Source organism: Anser anser (assembly GCF_964211835.1).
Source record: "Anser anser genome assembly, chromosome: 3".
Lineage (NCBI taxonomy): Eukaryota > Metazoa > Chordata > Aves > Anseriformes > Anatidae > Anser > Anser anser.
In genome coordinates this window covers 25,172,178-25,191,905 of record NC_139722.1, presented here as the reverse complement: position 1 = coordinate 25,191,905, position 19,728 = coordinate 25,172,178, and the positions used below count along the sequence as shown (strand labels likewise).

At 42.7% G+C, this 19,728-nt stretch overlaps 2 protein-coding genes across 2 annotated transcripts in view; both read left to right on the top strand.

The window, feature by feature from the left end:
* LOC310897482 (uncharacterized protein) overlaps window positions 1-5,843 on the top strand; it is a 33,513-nt gene extending 27,670 nt beyond the window's left edge. Inside the window, exons 12-15 of the mRNA XM_083831132.1 lie at window positions 1,566-1,698; window positions 2,028-2,169; window positions 3,214-3,345; window positions 5,557-5,843. Coding sequence (XP_083687258.1) covers window positions 1,566-1,698; window positions 2,028-2,169; window positions 3,214-3,345; window positions 5,557-5,682 — 533 coding nt within the window. The 3' untranslated portion in view covers window positions 5,683-5,843. The remainder of the gene's footprint in view (window positions 1-1,565; window positions 1,699-2,027; window positions 2,170-3,213; window positions 3,346-5,556) is intronic.
* A 5,469-nt stretch (window positions 5,844-11,312) lies between these two features.
* Window positions 11,313-19,345, top strand: LOC310898067 (glutathione S-transferase-like). Its single transcript, XM_083832444.1, has 7 exons — window positions 11,313-12,015; window positions 13,084-13,197; window positions 14,212-14,263; window positions 15,773-15,905; window positions 16,457-16,598; window positions 17,466-17,597; window positions 18,972-19,345. Exons 2-7 carry the CDS (start codon window positions 13,111-13,113, stop codon window positions 19,089-19,091), a joined length of 666 nt encoding a protein of 221 aa, XP_083688570.1. The 5' UTR covers window positions 11,313-12,015; window positions 13,084-13,110; the 3' UTR covers window positions 19,092-19,345.
* The last annotated feature ends 383 nt before the right edge of the window (window positions 19,346-19,728 follow it).

The following is a 19,728-nucleotide window of genomic DNA, read 5'->3' as shown; positions in this document are numbered from 1 at the left end:
CAGAGGCTGTTTCCAGCATGCAGTCTGCAGCCAGCCAGCTGCCTTGGAGGCTGAGAGACGTCAGGAGCATCCTCCTGGCCAGACCCATACCCCTGCCCTGACAGCAAGTAGCTTGGCTCAATCTGCTTGGCCACAGGTTGCCCAAGTTGCTACCCCGACGTCAAGAAGCACTGCTGTTCTGTGACAGATTGGTCTAGATGATTTTTTTTTTCTGGTTGCTCACCCACAGCACAATACAATCAGCAAAATGACTGGCAAACTGATTTAAATTCTGCAAAAATATTCTGTGCAGGGCTTATGTGAAGTGGTTTTCATTGCAACGTTAGGGAGGCAGCCTGCTGCCGGTCATAAGAGAAATTCTTTTCTGTAGATAAAAAACAAACCAGGCATTCACTTTTCTCACATTTGCTACATCACACCTTTTGTCGAGGGACAGAAAGTCAGATGTTATTATCCACTTAGTGCATCTTTCTGCTGAAAAGTATCCTTGCGTAGCTGCGGTTTTTCCTATTCCATAGTGTTTGCACTAGATGGGGGCGTTCTTACAGGTGATGTTTTTTCCTCAGTCTGCAGGAGTGTGTTCTGGATACGATAACATATGATCCATCTGTGAATGTTTCTGAGAAACAAACGCAGGCTATTCCTTGCCACAGAGAGAGCATTTGAACTCTCTAGAGTAGAATGAGTGAAGAATGTTTATCTATTTGAGGTTAGCAAAGCATTTTAGCTGCTCTGTGGAGGAGAAAGTAGGCAAAAGTGCCTATGAAAATAAATTCTTATTCTGTGCAAATAAATTCTTATACGGTGCAATGAATAGATTAAGATCAAGCAATTAAAATCAATGATTAACTTTCAGCAGTACAAAGTGACAGCTGCCTACTCAAATTCAGAGTTTTGTTCTGATTTTAACAAGGCAGGGTTGTTCTTTGGATGCCCTGACTGCGTACATGGAGCAGGGAGTATCTCCAAAGACAGGGAATTAGTCCAGCAGAAAACTGGTGTAGAAAAGACTGGCTTTGCTGTGCCGAACCTTTATGGCAGCTGAGCTCTCGGCGCTGCCTCGATGAAGGATCAGCCAAACCCCTTCCAGGACCGGGAGAAAAGGGGACTACCAGGGCAGGGGCAGTGGTCTTTATGTCCTGCCAAGAAACTGATCTGTATTCAAAATAATTGAACTTGTGATTTTTTTTTTTTTTTTTGAAGTTCAGATTTAACATGGCTCTTTATTCTCCACCGATCCCTTGGGCTGCAACTGCTGGCTGAGTCTTTTCCTGCCAGCAGGGCCAGGGTCCAGCAGTGCAGAGGAGCAGGGGGTGCCAGTTCCCATCAGCCAGCGAAGCTCTGGCAGAGCTGCAGAGCGAGGGGCCCAGCTGCACTGTGGTGACCCAGCTACAAAACTCTGATGCCTATTAGCAGGATTTGATCTTTCCCACAATGTTAAATTACTGCATGGAGTTCAATAAGGGCAAGTTGTCAATGATTTACACTCCAAAAGAAGTGCATTCTCCTGTACAGCTGGAAGTCCAGGAGGAACTAACAAGCTTTTCCTCAACTTTCTGCTCTAGATGGAGAACTGCTGTTCCATCAACTGCCCATGGTGGAGATCGATGGGATGAAGATGGTGCAGACCAGGGCCATCCTCAGCTACATAGCGGGGAAATACAACCTCTATGGGAAGGACCTGAAGGAGAGAGCCCTGTACTGTAACGTTTCCTTTCACTTGATGAGCAATCTGTTATTTGATAGCTGCATTACATACAACAGATGTAATCCTGTAAATCCAGTAGAAAGGCGTGAGAAAGGCTAACACAATAAAGAACAGGGTCTCTAGCCTTTGTTAAGTTTTAACCAAAGCTTCTGAAATCCTGTTCAACAGAAATAGGGTTCTAGTCATTTTAGTTCGTATTTGTATTGGCTGTGAAAATTGGCACTATGGTGGTGGTATACAATTCCTATAATTTGCCTTAGTTAATTAGAAAACTGATGAAATAACTCCCATGCTCTCGTCTATTGTCTTCCTCCGATAGGATCGACATGTATGTGGAAGGAATAACAGATCTGATGCAAATGGTTATGATGTTGCCTTTCTCTCCAGCTGAGGCAAAGGCGAAAAATCTTGCCTCAATTGAAGAGAAGGCAACAAAGAGATACTTCCCAGTCTTTGAAAAGGTAAGTGATGGTGAGGATCTGCGTATAAATCTTGTACTTGCAATTGTCAAAAAGTTTCCCAAAAATAAGAACATGCTTGTAGTGCAGGCTAGATCCGATCCCTCAGCTTTCTTGGCTCTCACAAAGAAGGGGAAATGCTACAGCAAATTTTCCGTTTGTTATCTTGTGTTGTCAGGGCTGTAGTATTTGAACAGCTAGAAAGCAAAGAAAGCAAAATGTTTGCAGCTTACACAGCAAATATTTTCACTGAAGTAAAAGCAAGCATGTATGATTTTTTTTCCTTGAGATAAAAGTTCTGTTCTTCTGTTTGTTCATAGCACACCTCTCAGTTATACTTAATATTATTTGGAGCATTTTCATTAGAAGAATGGAAAAATCCCTTGGAAATAAATTAGAGAGACAAAAACACCATGATATTAGGGCTCCTTTAGTAAAAAAAAAAAAAAAATCCTAGATTTCTGCACGTCCCACTTTTAGAGACAACAAACCAAACCCATATGACTCAGGCATCTGGCAACATTTTTCACTTTTGTAACATCCATCTAGCTTTGATGGAAAACAATAATAAAGGCTGAACATCCTAGAAGGTCTTATGACTATAATAACTTGCTCCCAAAGGCAGAGATTCTCTTTGGTTAGCTATTGTAATTTTGCATTTTTAAGTTTGCTTCCTGGACATTGGACATAACCTGAAATGAAGTATCTAAATGGCCATTTTATAAATTCTGAGTTACTCTTTAATTCCTCCATTATCCCTATTTCTAATGCTATGACTCTTAATAGCCTACTCGAGTCTGTGGTTTTGTCCATTTTCCCTGTACCTTTTGTCATTCATCATTACCAAGTGACCCAAGTTTGTAATTTGTATACTGCAAGATTTTTTTCCGACATTGATGAAGTGACTTGGGCTCACAGCCTTGCAACTAAAAGCTGAAATTTCAATTACAATTGCTGTTCAGCTCTACAGCTGTGCCATGAGACTTAGCTGCTGGGCATCGTACATCCAGTTCTCATCTGCAGTTCCTCTTCTCTTGTATTCTACAGGTTTTGAAACAACATGGCCAAGACTTTCTTGTGGGCAACCGATTCAGCTGGGCAGATGTTCAGCTATTGGAAGTCATTTTAGCAGTGGAGGAGAAAATACCTGCTGTGCTTTCTGGGTTTCCTCAGCTGCAGGTAATCTTGTCACTGAACATGCCTGAATTCAGGAACCGTGCAGTACCACGACCTCACAACTTTAATTTTGGGACAATCCTGAAGTGATCATCTCTCCATTCTATGTAAATCAATTCTGTGGGCTGTTCAACAGACTATTCCTGTCTATGTTTGTTTAATATGGAACACAGCGGGGAATGGATTTGGTTGATCCATTGTAAGACACTGTGCCCCTGGCTAACCCTGTTAAGGGATACCTCTTGGAGGGATACTCCCTTTGTTGTATGCCTTCTCCATAGAATTAATGTCGACCTAAGGGGATCACTGATGTAAGCTGCCCTGTTTTCATTTTCCTGCTTCCTGCCTGTAGATGCTATCTAATATTAGATAACAAATTAAGGCTGTGATATAGATCAACATGTTAGAGTACAGTGCAGCGTGTCATTTTCTGTACTGGCTGGAATTACAAATTTGGGATCCTATTAACCTCACCACTTCTGACTTCTACAGTATGACTAGGAACTCAAGCCCTGGCATTACCCAGCATTTTCTTTCAAAAATCAACTCAATATCATCAAGAATCAATTCTCTGCTTTTGTGCTATATACAAAGTATGAAACCAAGCAGAAGTAAGGCACTTTCGCAGTGAGATTTGACCAGAAATGAGAAGCTTCCAGATATGCAGCACACTGTAGAACTCAGTGAATGGGTGAGCCTGCAGGAGTCATAAAGAATTGAGATACAGTGGAGCCAAATAGTCTGAGATTGGAAAAATCAAATACTGTTCAGTAGTCCACTCTTGTGCCTGTAATCTTGGTAAATAAAACAGTGCAGGAATCAGGCAAATTTGGGTTGACAATTCTATCATTAAGGTCATTCTTCTTTGTGCTTAGAAACTGTTAACCTGAAGGATGCACTCAGACTTTGTCGTTAATGCCCTTAACAAAAGAAAGAGTGCAGCATCAGACTACAGCAGCTAGATTTTCTGCTTGGAGCTGATAAGGAAGAGGTGTCAGGAGAGGGAGGAGAATGGAAAGAAGGGGAATTCTTTTTTTTTCTTTTCCCCAAATCTCAACCCCAATAGTTTAAGTCTGAATTTAGAGTGACAAAATGAAGTGCTTCAGCCACAAAGTGGGCAGCAACATGTGCCATACTACAACCTGTATGCAGTTTTTTGGGCCTCAGGAATTGTGGCCTCTATCTCCCATCTTTTGGGAAAATATCTTAGCCACCAGGCATGGTCACAGTCTTGCTGAAGCCATGGCTTAGTTGTAAGGGATTCCTTCACTGCCAGTAGAGAAAAGTTTCTAAAATTGATGTTTACTTACTTTGCAGTTTTTACTTTTCTTGCTCCTTCTTGCATTCCCCTTTATCTTTCCTGTGCTTTTAAGGAAGAGGAAATTATGTTTATACATCTGCCAGCAAGAAACAGCTGTCACTCGGTGAAGCTCCTCTCCCTTAGCCCCACTGTTAGAGGTGGTGCTCGTGTATGTGAGATCTCTCAACTAACCGTGGGATCTCCAGCTGCTACAGTAAGAGGTCTCAGGAAGCTTGGCTTGACACAGGCCTCTCTTGTCACCTCAGATGCCCAAGTCTGCCTTAATCACTGTTGTGGCCTCCAGACACTACCCCAGAAGGGAACAGGTCTCCCCAAAGGCCTGTGTCACATCTGCCAGCTCTGTGTAAATAGTTTGTCTACCCTAATGTGCAACGCATAGTGGACACGTCCTCTAGTGGACAACTGAGATGAGCCAAGGATGCGTCCAGCCGTTTCACCTCACCCATGCAATCCTAGAAGAGCTGGCACAATGTGACAACAGTGGCCATGCTAGATATAAACAGAGCTCAGATACATCCATAATGTGGTAAACATGGAAATCATGTTGTTATCACAACCAGCAAAGAAAAGAAAAAGGACACGAGCTTGGTTAGTGTTCGTGGACCTTTAAAAACAATCCTTGATGCCCTGGATGTTGAATTTTTACCTTCAGTTTCTTTCAGGCAGCAGAGTTTTAGATATTGTCTGCTCCAACACTGCTTTTGCTGGTAAGAGCAGGCTTTTTGCAGGTCCTTCTCCTGTTAGTCAGAAGGAAGCTGCTTAGATCTGCACACTAAATGAATGCTAGGATCCCTTCAATCAGCAGGGGGAAGTAGTTGTCCTGTGTCCTGTGCAAGGAGCACTCTTTGCTGCTGGATTAGTTGGGATTTATCTCTCTTGCTTTTATTTTTTAGGCCTTCAAAACAAAAATGAGCAACGTGCCTACAATTAAGAAGTTCCTGCAGCCTGGCAGCGCAAGGAAGCCCCCACCAGATGACAATTATGTGGCAACTGTGATGTCGATTTTTAATCTAAACTGAATGCCTTGTTACCTTCAGCAAGGCCCAAAATACCGGGGAGAACAACAACAAAACCAAACCCCTTAAAGGAAATAGGAAGCTCAGTAAAATAGCATTGTACTTACAACCAATGGTAAAAATAAATAAATAAATAAAACCTGAAATTCTGATTACTCTGACAATGTGACAGCAGATTTGTCTTTATTTGTATCTAATGCTTGGCAAAACATGAAGACAAAGGACCATGGAAGCAAAGAACCATTTATCAGGGTAGGGAAGTTTATTGCTTTGGAAAAAAGACCAATATGGTGTTAGTTTGACAGACTGTAACTTGAATAAAATATTTTCAGTATGAAAATAGTCTTCAAAATCAGAACCATTGAAAAGAAAAAAGAGCTGAAGATTCGCTGAATCACTTATCCTTTAAAGAAATAGACTAGCTTCAACAGCAATTTGGGTAACTCCCTATGTTGAATTATTTTTACAGCATTGTGTGAGACTTACAAATTAATACTAGTTTCATCTACTGTTACCAAAGCCAAATCTCTGTGGCATACTCCTTGGGTACTTCCTGTGCCCTGTCACCATCCCACTTACTGTCACAAACAAAGTCAAAATTTCTTTTCCAGAAGCTGTGCTACACCTGCCTGTTCTGGTGCTGTTCAGACTGACCCTTCCTTGCTTTGAGTGTCCCCTCTTGGCTCTCCTTGAAAATTGCAGACTGCTCTTTTTATGTCATGCTAAAAAAAAATTTAGCCCCTAACTCTAAAACCCGTCCCCGCATTCAACTGCCACCAAATCCTGTAAGCACCTGTGAGATAAGTGCAGATATATACCAGCAAGTATTCAAGACTTGGAAGAAGGGAGAGGAGACGTGGGGTCAGGGAACAGGCAGGTTTCATGGCTAGGACAACTCAGGCGCATTAAAAATGCAATAAGGTTGCATAAATTTCTGTTATTATTAATTTCCCCTCTTACATGTAACTTCACTAATCATTTAGTGAGTTGTGCTCATTATCCTCAAAAACTATTTAACGTTTCTTGAAAAGTGACTTTGGTCCAATGTGAGCAATGAAGAATGTCCCACCCAAAAGATTCCCTGGTCTGGTATTAGGGTCAGAAGCTCAGGCTGAAGGGAGGAACAAACCTGCATGGCTTTCACACCGGATGGCTTCTCCAACTCCTGAGCTATAGGGCCTGACAGTGGCAGCCGTTGCAGGGTAGGGCTGGCATCGGCGCCTGGCTCCAAAAAAACTGGTCATCCTACCTGGTGGTGACTACCTAACCCTATGGGAATCACAGGAAGCCTTAGAGGAGCCTCCTGGATGCTCAGAGGGCTGGATTTTACAGGGAAGGTATGTGAAATTGTTAGTAGCTAGCAATGCCAGGGGTGCACCTGTGTGGCTGAGGTGCTGTGGTGCACATTGCCATTTCATGCCACCAGACATAGAATCACAGAGTCATCTAGGCTGGAAAAGGCCTTCAGGATCATCAAGTCCAACATCAACATGACCTACCAAGTCCCATCACTAACCAATGACTTTTACTGTCCCTACAAGAAAGCTAGTGCACTTGGGCCTGTGCCCAGAGACCTCCTCCCCGGTGAACTCCAACTTATAACAAAAACACTTGGGCTTACAAACACTCACGGCAGAAAAAAACTGCTTTGAGGTGGGGCTTGATGTGACAGGGCAGCACCTGCACAGAGGGAATATCGAGCAGATGTGCCCAGCCTGCAGCCCTGTGGCAGCTCGTGCCGCTGTCCGACGCAGTGGCCTTGGCCAACTTTTAGCCCCAATGGACTCATCAGCCCCACAGAACTAATATAACACCTCTCAGAAATGGGTCTGAGAATGAAAATCTCTCAACAAAATTAAAAAAATAAAATATTCAGTAGCAAAAACCTGATGTTTAATATCTCCACAACAAAAGTGTAGAAAGAAAGGAAATTACAAAAGATTGGGAAAATGAATCTGATAGAGAGAAAACAGAAGAATGGACTTTGTTTGCAGATGGCTTGTTTTCCCTCCATGCTCTCCCAGCTAGCAGAAACTACACGCTCCCTTCAGAGTGGTGCCACTATGTGTAGCTGCGGTCTCTTCCTCAGCAGAGACAGGCAACTCAAAATTTTTGTCTCCTGCAAGCATTGCAGAAACAAGCAGTAACAGAATCACAGCTAAAAGCAGCTGTTGAATTAAGCATACACTTCTCTGTGCTGCTGGAGTGATAAAAATCTGTTTCCACTCACCTGCTCCCCATCAGCTCCTCTTTGTGTTAGCAGTAAAACAGAAGGACAATCGCTTCTGTGAGGGTGCAGCAAGACGAAGTGGGGTTTTTAACAGAACATGCTCTGCATTTTGTCAGAGGCAACTTATCTTTTACCGATATCTCTAGTATAATTCTATAGCCCTGGGGCTATGACCTGCAAACACCAGAACTTTTTTTTTTTTTTTTTTGCAGTATTTCTTCATCTGAGGCCAAGGCTGTGCCTAATTACAGTTATATCTCAAACAGCCAGTGCTAGCAAATTGTGCACTCAAGTGCACCTTTAGGCATAAAGAGAAGTCAAGTAGAATATGTTCTTATGTGAGCTATTCACGTGTGTGTGTAAGGTGGAGCTATCCTGTAAAATTTTATTACTATTGTAAGAAGGATTTAAAAAGATAATAAAGCATGTCCCGTAGTGCTGTCAAGCCTATAGGTAAGTTAAGCAAGAGAGTTAATTTTCTGAAAATAAGTGTGCTGGAAAATCTCTAACAAACCCCATTTGCAGCCTAATTCTGTAGGAGATGTGCACTTACAGATAAAATCGCATATCCCACAGAGGTGAGCTGGCTGGCACAGGACATGCGTTGGTTTAAAGCAACGTGGGGCAGAGGGCACAAGCATGTCAAGGAGCCATAAGGACATTACGGGCTCCGCAGAGCAAGGGGCTGGGGGGCACTGTCGGGAGCAGGCAGACAAATGCAGAGTTACCTGGTGCAGAAGTCTTTCTTTCCATGCCCACTTTGGGTTTCAAAACAGAACTTGTATTTCCCATCGGTTCTCTGCTGTTATACTCCTGACTCCCGAGGGAAGAGCTAGCAGTCAGGTTGGTGACCTCTCTCCCTCTGGGATAGTGGGGACCTGTAGGGCACACAGTGACATGGTTCACCATAGGCCATGAGTGATCTGAGAGCAGAGATGTTTTGTGTCATGTTATTGCTTGGAGGAACAGTTGCAAAGGAAATTAACCCCCTTGCCCCTGATTTCAGAGTCATTACTAGCGGTGTTCTGAGAAAACCTTGAATTTCGATAAATATTATGATCCTTTCTGTGACGTCTGGAGGAAAGCTGAGAAGATATGAGAAAAGGTGATGCTAAGGAGAGGGTTTTCAGGTATTAAATACTCTGGAAATCCTAAAATTGCCTGCCTGTCAATGAGATGCTACTTTATCTTTTTGAATTCTGACTCTTCCCATGGGGAGAAAACCACATCCACTGAGGAGAAAGGTCCGGAGGTTGGAAATGTGGAGGGGAAAATAGGGAACAATCATAGGTGAGGAGGACAGCTTGAAAGTTGCCACGAAGACACAATCTAAGGCTACAAACTAAGCAGGAGAGAGAAAGGGAGCAAGCTAGAGGGAACTGGAAGAAAATCTCAAAGCAGCGGATGTGCTTCCCAGGAGCTCAGCGTGCTGTTAATGTGCAGAGAGAGCTATAAACCCAACGGTGAGCAGGTAATACCCCGGGGATATCTTGCGGATAACTGCAAGGCTATCTTTTGTAAACAACATATCCCTGGGTTTATAAGATAGTCTGGTTGCGTACCTACCCAGCCTGGTTCAGCGTGTGTAACTCAGCGTGGAGAAATGTTTTATGGGACACAATGTGTGAGTGCGCCGAACACATGCAGCACTGGTTTGGAAAAACAATGATCAAGTGTTTTAAATCATAGAAAACTCCAGAGCTGCCCTTTATATTTTCAGCAAGGCAGGGCTGGGCATATCTCTGCAGGTCTCATTAGTCCCGGCTGAGGCTCCCTCCTCTACAAGCCCTCTTTCCCCTGTTAATTCAGTAAGACACAACAGTTTGTGTGCGCACCTATTTCCTTTACCTTTTAAATATTGGCTCATAATTTTGAACGTAGCTCCAAACCAAACTAACATAATTCTGACATGTTTTATGTAGAGAGGAAAATCCACAATGTCTGATGGCACAAAGTTTTTCTATGCTTTGTCAGGAAATTGGTGTCATGTCTGAAAAAAAATGTGATTATTATATATATTTATTTATGCCTTACTATTTTAAAAGAAGACACCAAATGGAAGCAAGCTGGTGGTCATCAGCAGCAGCTGTGGTGAATATTCACTCCTAAATCATCAGGGTATATTTGAGATTTCCCCTAGCCTTAACTCCCGGATGATCAGTCTGAACCTAGAAGAACATAAGAGATCAGATGCCTTCAGGCATGCAAGATAGAAATCCATCTACCTTCTGAGTGCATACTGCTGGCTTTGGTTTGGATATCAGCTGTGGCTCAAGTGATTGGTGAGGGATACCGCCTACCTGGATGCAGACAAATTTAAAGGAGGCGAGACAGATGGACTAGATGTAAGTGTCTACAAGGTTAGGTGAGATGAGTTTCACACAGGTTGTCTACACTGTGATCAGCTTTCATGCTCAAGTTCATGTTTTCTTACCTTGCATTCTTTTAGTACAGTGGAGTTAAAGCCCATGTAGGAACAGTCTCTAGATCTTCTGGGATATTTCCTACAGTTCTGGGCTTTGCCAAAGCCAGGCTTGCAAAAGTTTGGGCAGCTACTCTACCTAAGAGTGAGTTGGCATGTGCACAGACTTCACCAGACACACCTCAGTGCATAGGTCTGCACAGAGAAACCTTCAATCTCCTGCGTTACCCCAGGGCTCTGGGTGATAAGTCATATTTGTCCAACAAAGCTGGAGACACACCGCTTAGCGCGTAAAAAAAAATGCTAAAAGCAAATGTCAGCACTCCCAGAAGCTTAGAAGGGAAAGCAGTCCTTTCTCAAGCAAGCAAGCAAAACGTTCTTATGCAGAGTTCTGTTTCATTATAAAATATGAACAAATTATGAGCAAAATGTGGGTGACTTGTGGTGGGCTTCCACTGCTCTCATCTGGGGCTCTCTGAGGCACGGTCAGAGCTGCAGGACACCCTGCAGGGCCGGCAGCTGGTCTCACCGCAGCAGCAGCAGGAGGCTGGTGGATGCCCTGGGACACACACTGTGGTGTGCTCACCTCGACTAGGCGCCTCCTAAAAGACAAGACTTTGATGTGGTGACCATTTCAATGACTCTTCCTTCTGTTCCAGCTCTAAATAATTCTGTTTGTTTTATTGTCAAGCATGGACCACGCTGGTCTAACAGGCACTGGTGGTGGAAATTGGTGGGATGGGGATCATTTTCAGCCATAGAGCAGCAAAGTATATCTGCGGGGAGGACCTGAACGAGAGAGACCTGTACTGCAACATCCCACTTCTTTGTTTGACTACAGTTATAACCCTCTCCATGTAACACGAGAAGAATATCCCCGCTCGCAATCAGAGTCAGGGTGATTCAGCAGATTTTCACACAGCACGTCGACCTTGCTTGCATGTGATGCCTACAGCAGTATAAACCAGATAGATTAGACAGCAGGACGGGGCAAGGGAGTTCATGCTGGGTTGACTCTTTGGAATTAACAGAGTTCTCAAAAAGAAACAGGGGTTTGCTCTTCTGATGCCAACCTCTGTTTGCTGCCTCCTCAGTCATCAGCTACATCCTTTTTCACCAGGTCAAATCAGAGAAATATCTTTGACAGAAACAGAAAAAAGAACACTTCTATGTCCAGGAATGAAATTCATCAGGAAAAAAAAAATGTCCTGAAGATATATCCCCCATCACTAAAGGAAGAGAAGGAAGGTTATGAAGGATTCAAGCAGAAGTAGCTGATACAACATGCATAAAGATGTACAAAACTATGAAATCATAAAGAATTTAAATAAAATTTTGATTGCTATCACAGCATCTTTTTAAATCTTGGGAGCTTTTTGGCAGCTCTGATTATTTTTAGCTTGCAGACTGTCAAACAATGAAATTAAGAAGCACAAAATTTCTGTCAGCATAGTTTTCCCAAACAATCATGACCTCTCGTGAGTCTTACATTTGTGCACCATCAGCATTAGTCAGAAATTTATTTCCTGTAGGTGAGAAGTGATTAGACTTAGTTGTTTTACTTTGCTCGAGAAATAGGAATTTCCCAACAGCAGAGAAGTGTCTGTAATTGTAGGAGGGGCTAAAACCTTTATAATCACGGCAAAGCTACTGAGAGCTTAGAGAGGGATATACTCCGTACAAGGTAAGCTTTGGGGATTTTGGCATGCATGGGGAATTAGTGCACTTGAAACTAAAGTCAGTGAATTGATCTTGTGGATTAAATTCCTGAATGTGCTTTACTAACTTGGTTATGTGCATCAGATATTTAATTATTAACCAACTGCTTTCTAGGTATACAGACTCAAGAAAAAAAAAAATTAGATTTCAGATGTGTGAATGAAGTGCTTCCTATTTTAGAGAAGATGGCACACTCCTTACAAGGGGGATATGTTTTGTTGTACCCGTTTGCTTTTTGCTGCTGTTAACGCTCCAGCTTTGTTGTTGACACGGTGTTAATAAACATGACGCGAGTATGAACTGGGCACTGCCTGCAGGTTCGCTGCATTTGCTGTGCACTGGTTCTGAATGGGGTGGATGCCGTGTGCCTGGGGACAGCTGTTGCTTTAAACTCCAGCAAGAGCTGGGGTTGAACTGAGCAGATATTTCACTTTGGGTCTGTCTGTGGTGACAGCCAGTTTGATGGTACCGAGGTAAAAATTAAATTTCATGCCTTCAGACGCTTGCCTGAGGAAATGAGGGGAGTGGGGACTGTTGTGAATGAGACTGAATGCATATATGTGGGGGAAAAATTCTTCCTGTCACTTCACAGTGGTGTCTAATGGCTACCGGAGAAACTGAGGCAATCATTCACCTGATATTGTCTGCCTGATTAAATAGTAAACTGTATCCTGAACTGAGGCCAAAATAAATAGAGCAGTGCGTATCGCGCTCCCTGCTCTTTGGTCAGAACAGAAGGCTTTGGGCTGGATGCGGTCTATGATTTGCACGGTCTCTGACACGGGCCGGTCACTCTAGGTTCACAGTTCTGCTCCACTCACCTGCACATATAAAAGACATCTCAAGGCAAAATGATGCAGTGCAACCTCTCAGTGTATTCTAACTTTTATCTCCTCTGATGATTTGATGACAGACCTGGATCATCAAGCATTGGTTTCCAACAACAGCTTTGACCAATGCTTGAGAACCAGTTAGAGACTCAAGCACAGCATTCTGAACCTTCTTCATTTTAGTTCTTACTTCTTTATTCTAGATAGTAGGAGATTTGGCACTTGGAAACATGTCTGGGAAACCAAGGCTGCACTATGTCAATGCACGAGGCCGAATGGAACCAATACGGTGGCTACTGGCGGCTGCCGGAGTTGAGGTTTGTCTATAGTTTTTTATACTAAAAGTGGTATATATGCACTATATATAAGTATATATAAGCATGCAGTAAATATGCATTTTTACTGTTCTGTATCAAAAATGAGACTGAGCAGCAGTTTCAGGTTCTGCATTTAGTGCACAGCAGTGACCAAGCAAACAATGACCACAAGCACACCCTTAGCAGGGGACAAGTTGCTGTTTCACTTCCAAGCATCACGTGCCAAGCCTGCTGTTAGAGCTATAAATGCACCTCCCCTGTAGCCAGTGAGACAAAACATTTAAAACCATAGCAGCAGAACTTAGTTTCTTAATCACTGATCACAGCAGTCGAGCACTTTGACTTCTGAAGGCCTCTAGTTAAATCCCCATGTCCAAATAGCATATATATTATGACTATTACAACGTTGCTTGCCCCTGAAGTACTGTGTATTATAAAACACCCATTCATTGTTTTTATCTGCAATGATTTCTGATATCAAACTGGAGAGGGAGTGTGGGGATCTGTGAGTTTTAAGAGCTGCGTTTTTTTTCATCACTGTGATGAGCCGCATGCAGCACGATCTCTTCTCTTCATCCCTCCTTTCATCAGCTTGTGGTAAAGGAACCCTAACATGGACCTACTGTTGCAGTGCAAATTTACCTGTCCCCCTCCCTGCAACATCTCCTGCCAGCACTGAGAACAGAAGAATCACTGTTGCTGTTTGCTCAGAAGACAGGGCTTTGTGCCTTCTGGTCACCTCAGGGTTAGCCAAAATCTTACAGGCACAGAACTATGGATCATGGAGGAGAAGGATGAAGAGAGTATATGGCAAAGGCAATATATATATATATATATTTAAACCTGATTTACTTTTTAAAGAAATTTTACCTTTTTTAAGAAAAAAAAATAATATATATATATATTTTTAAGAAAATTCCCAACAGTGCAGCTTTTTGAACCCTCATTGTCTCACGACAAGCAGAAGCTAAAACATGCAGTAACAACATAACTTTTCTTCTTTATTCCCTGCAGTTTGAAGAAGCCTTTCTGGAAACAAAGGATGACCTGAAAAAGTTACAGACAAGTAAGTTTCCTTCACTTTTTAATTAGATAATACTGATAATTAGATAATTGTTTGTCTTAGGACACCTAAGGAAATTTATGTCTCTTCAAAGGATAATCTATACTGGATTAAACAGGTGGTATCACAGATGCCCACTGCAGTAAGCATATCCTCTGGAGCCTGGCCCATGTCCAGGAGGCTTTTGGAGATCTCCAAGGAGGAGACTCCACAACCTCTCTGGGCAGCCTGTGCCAGTGCTCCGTCACCTGCACAGTAAAGACGTGCTTCCTGATGTTCGGATGGGAGCTCCTGCGTTTCAGTTTGTACCCACTGCCTCTTGTCATATGATAATATATTTTTTTGTAATCAGATCATCTTGAAATTCATTAGCATTTTAGGTTGCCTACAAAGCTGTTGTTTTATAATCTGTGTGAAACCAGAGTTCCATATTTCTGGGTTTAACGTGTACTTCTGACATGTTCCTGTTTCCTGAGGCAACTGTTCATCTTGCTATCTTTAGCTTCCATCTTTGTGGGACTGATTCTCATATTTCCTCCAAAGCAAAAGACATGTCTGTGCTCATCCATTCCAGTCCACTCGGCTTTTCAAAGAAATCTGAGCTTGGGTTGGCATTTGCAGTCCTGCTATCCTTCAGGAACAATGAATTGATTCCCCCCTCTGCCACCTGCCAGCTTTCAAAAAGCACAGCAGTATTTTGAGGCACGAGCATAAAAGAAGATATCTTTAATAGCAAGCTGTTTCTGTGCATGCCTGCCTTGCAGTGGATACAAAGGTGGACACAGCTGGTCAGTTAGCTGAGTCAAGAAATGTGATCCCATGAAACAAACACTCTGATGTGCTGCTCTGAGCAGTTTCGGGCAGTATTTTGACTTCTTCCTTCCTAGAATGAGACTTCTACAGACTAGTAAGGGACTTACACTGCTACAATCTCACACCAAGAAGTATTTGGCTCTTGCTGGAATCATATGAAACTCCATTCATTATTCCCTGCTTCAGGCCTGTACAGGTGTTTGTTTTTGTATAAAGTAAATATAGTAGTCGAGAAGATAAATATTAGCATGTATATTAACATTATACATTGACAAACACTTTAATAGTTCAGGTTTCCAAAATACTTAATAGCACATAACAAAAACTGGCTCATCATGGGTCAGATCCTTTAGTCCTTCCTATCTGTATTAACCACAAAAAAAATAAAAATAAAAATAAAAAATTAATCTGAGTTAGGGCAATGCAGTGCGGGACTTGCCTTTTTCACTGGCTACTGAAAGTTCTGCATTTGGGTCCTTCATCAGAGGTGAACAGACTTCAGGAAGCTGATTGCTATAATAGTCAGTTATTAACATTTCAAAATGGTTCCTGGCTTCATGGTAAGATTTTTCCACACCATGAGAGTGAGAAGGAGTACCACAAATCAAAAATAACATGGGTTGGTTACTTTCCCACATATCTACTGGTGATGCTCATTCAGAGACTAAATATCTCCTTGTCTTGTCCCCTTTTCCCCAGATGGAGACCTGCTATTCCAGCAAGTGCCCATGGTGGAGATTGATGGGATGAAGATGGTGCAGACCAGGGCCATCCTCAGCTACATTGCAGGGAAATACAATCTCTACGGGAAAGACCTGAAGGAGAGAGCACTGTAATGTACCAGTACTACCTTTGTTTCTTAGACTACAGCCCATGCTACCTCTCTGTGTAAGACAAGAATATCCCCAATCATGTTTAGACTCGGGGTGATTCAGCAAGTTTTCATGTAGCATGTGTTGAGCATGACTGTTGGTGATGACTAATTAACCAGATAGTTAAGATAGGCAGAATGGTGCAAGGGAGTTTGTGAAGATCAGAGGTCAATACAGTCATCAGAAAAAAAAGCAGTCGAGAGTATAGGGGAGCCATGTTTTTACCTCAAATATTTGTAAATGTTTCAAGTTGATCAGCCCAGGTAAACACATTTCAAGATAATTGATAGAAATTGTACAGACTCGCTGTTTAAATGAACATGTCTGATTAGATTTTTAACATGGGTTTAGATGACACATATACCAATTCTGTATTCAGGTTTGAAAAAAGTTAATGCAGTGGAGTATCACCCCTGGTGAAAAATGAAGTGCAGCCCTTTAGTTTTTTGGTTATGTGCTACTCGGACTTCTCCTGTGTTTGACTTGACCAACTGGATTTATTCCTTTCCAGAATTGATATGTATGTGGAAGGATTAGCAGATCTGAATGAGTTAATCACGAGCAATTTCTTCCAACCAGCGGATAAAAAGGAAGAACATCTTGCAACTGTTATGGACAAGGCCACAACCAGATACTTCCCGGTCTATGAGAAGGTACGGGGCAAAGATGTAGCAGCACAATTAATACTATTTTCCTGAAACTCTGTCCCTGATCTACACAAACAATTTTTATTCAGGAAAACAGAAAGACAAATTAGCACTTAAATATAAATTCCATGGTTTTGACGGGAGTAGGACAAGGCTGGAGACAAGACACTACAGAGGGGACAGAAGATCTTACAAATCTGGGAGATAAGCAAAGCCGTAACAACCCAGGACACACTGAAATCCCCAGCTGTCCATATCAGTTATTACAGACAAAAGCCATGATAGCATTGGTTTTTATATGAAATTTCCTTCTGAAGTACAAGACCCTCTGACCGTTAGAGGCACTGTACCACACATACAAAAGAAGCATTAGAGGTCCTTTGGTAAAAAGGGAGGATGGCTAAGCTGGGTGGGTGTTGGAGAACCTGAGGCACACTAACCCCCAGTGCAATATTCACAAAATCAAAACAGAAACAGGTGAGAAGTAAGGGAGCTACCCATAATTTGAAAAAAAACAAGATTCTCTTACTGTGCCCTGTGCTGAATTTGAGCAACTTGCAAATACTGTGCAGTGATGGTTGTTTTCCCCGAAGCCTAGCCTTCAACGCAGCAGCTCTAATTACAAGAGCTACAGAAGTGAAGGCAAGAGGGGTAGACCTGAACTGTCAGAAAAAAAATGAAGAAGAGAAAGGACTGATGTATAATGCCTAGGATGACAGTGTGGTCAGATTATCTGTTTGTACTATGGATGTTCTTATTGTACTTCCTTGCTTCAAGGACAACTCCATGCAGTGTAGGACCTTACTATGAAGATATATTTAATCACACACTTACAAATTACATCTGTTTCTGGTCATTGTTCCTTGTTTTTAGGTTTTGAAAGGACACGGACAAGACTTTCTTGTTGGCAACAAGCTTAGCAGAGCAGATGTGCAGTTACTTGAAATCATTTTATTGGTAGAAGAGTCCAAGCCTGATATACTTGCCAAATTTCCTCTCTTGCAGGTAATTAGACAGTTTTAATGGAAGATAAATCAAAGCAGAACCACTGATTTAAATTGGCTGAGAAATATGGGGGAGCGGGAGGGTAAGGAAAGAAGAGTTATTTGATTTTTATGTTATTTTTAACAACTAATTTTAACCAACCAGAAATATTGATAGTTATTGCGGCCTTCTGTCACTAGAGCCACCAGGGCACTTAAAGGGATAATACGATGAAGCATATACTGTTAGAATCATATAATGATAGAATATCTTCCTGAGTTGGAAGGGACCCACAAGGATCATCGAATCCAACTCCTGGCTCCACACAGGAACACCCAAAAATCAGACCATATGCCTGAAGCATTGTCCAAATGCTTCTTGAGCTCCAGCAGGCTTGGTGCCATGACCACTTTCCTGGGGAGCCTGTCCCAGTGCCCGACCACCTCTGGGTGCAGAACCTTTCCCTAACACCCAGCCTGACCCTCCCCTGTCCCAGCTCCATGCCGTTCCCTCGGGTCCTGTCGCTGTCCCCAGAGAGCAGAGCTCAGCGCCTGCCCCTCCACTCCCCCCGTGAGGGAGCTGCAGGCCGCCATGAGGCCTCCCCTCAGCCTGCTCTGCTCAGCGCTGAACAAACCAAGGGACCTCAGCTGTCCCTCATACATCTTCCCCTCTAGACCCTGCACCATTTTTGTTGCCCTCCTTTGGACACTCTCTAATAGTTTTATGTCCTTCTTATGCCGTGGTGCCTCAAACAGCACACAGTACTCAAGGTGAGGCTACGCAAGTGCAGGGCAGAGCAGGACAATCCCTTCCCTCGACTGGCTAGCAGTGCTGTGCCTGATGCACCCCAGAACATGGTTGGCCCTTTTGGCTGCCAGGGCACACTGCTGGCTCATGTTCAGCTTGCCATCGACCAGAACCCTCAGATCCCTTTCTATGGGGCTCCTCTCCAGCCACTTGTCCCCCCACCTGTACGTACAGACAGGGTTGCCCCTTCCCAGGTGCAGAATTCAGCACTTGCTCTTGTTAAACTTCATGCAGTTGGGATTGCCCAGCTTTCTAATTTGTCACGATCTCTCTGCAAGGCCTCTCCACCATTGAGGAAGTCAACAGCTCTTCCTAATTTACTATCATTACTATCACTTGCTTAGTATGCATTCGAGTCCTGCGTCCTGATCATTTATAAAAACATCGAAGAGAAATGGGCCTAAAACGAAGCCCGGGGGAACCCCACTAGTGATTGGCCACCAGCCTCACGTAACCCCGTTTACTACAATCCTTTACTATAATCTGCAGGATCAACCTGTGATGTTACTTTTACAGCAAGGATAGCATCTAAATGTCTGACAGTTACCATTGTTCTTAATATAGTGCTGTTTTCTTTTTGTTTTGTAGAGTTTTAAAGCAAAAACAAGCAATATCCCCAACATAAAGAAATTCCTGCAGCCTGGCAGCCAGAGGAAACTACCCCTCCAAGAAAAAGATATACCAAGACTGATGCAAATTTTCCATTGAGCAGCAACCCAAACCCACAGAAACTATATCATTGTCTCTGTATTTGCTGAGAATAGAAAAGTAAAAGTAATGAAAATAGTAAAAATTGTTTGATTACTCTTCAGCCCACTGCAGACACTTTCAAAGTGAATCTACAAGAACACACCAGGAAATAAAATCATTAACTGAACTAGGGGCTACACTGTATGAAACAAATTGTCTTAAATGCTTAAGAGATTACCTGAAATAAAGTCTCACTCTTTACATTTTAAAAAGTATGTTCAATGAGTTCTTGCTGCTACTTATATACTAAAGGGATCCCTTGTTCTTTCCGGCAACCCAAGAGTTGCTGGAATAGGAAGGGGGCTTAGCCCAAACAGTGGGCAATGTGCCCTTCCTGGAAAAAGCTGAGTGAAGCCTGCAGGTTCTGGCTTGATGGAGACGAAATGTTTGGATTCAGCTTTCCTCTGAACTTAATATTCCTTGGCTTGGAGTATGTTGGGATCAGGGGTCCTACCGCACTTCTGTTTTGTCACTAGCTGTTCAAACTCTTGTATGGTAGCTTCACCAATATCTCCTTTAACAGACAGCCTGCTGCAGCAGCTAAGAGCAGTTTGCACACATTCAATGGAAAAGTTGATTGCTTGTAAAGTTGAAA

Excerpts from the sequence above, each read along its gene's own strand:
- LOC310898067 (XM_083832444.1), top strand. The coding sequence starts at position 13,111 with ATGTCTGGGAAACCAAGGCTGCACTATGTCAATGCACGAGGCCGAATG. Across the intron at positions 15,906-16,456 it reads GACCTGAAGGAGAGAGCACT|AATTGATATGTATGTGGAAG; the intron begins GTAATGTACCAG and ends ATTCCTTTCCAG. Across the intron at positions 17,598-18,971 it reads CCAAATTTCCTCTCTTGCAG|AGTTTTAAAGCAAAAACAAG; the intron begins GTAATTAGACAG and ends TTTGTTTTGTAG.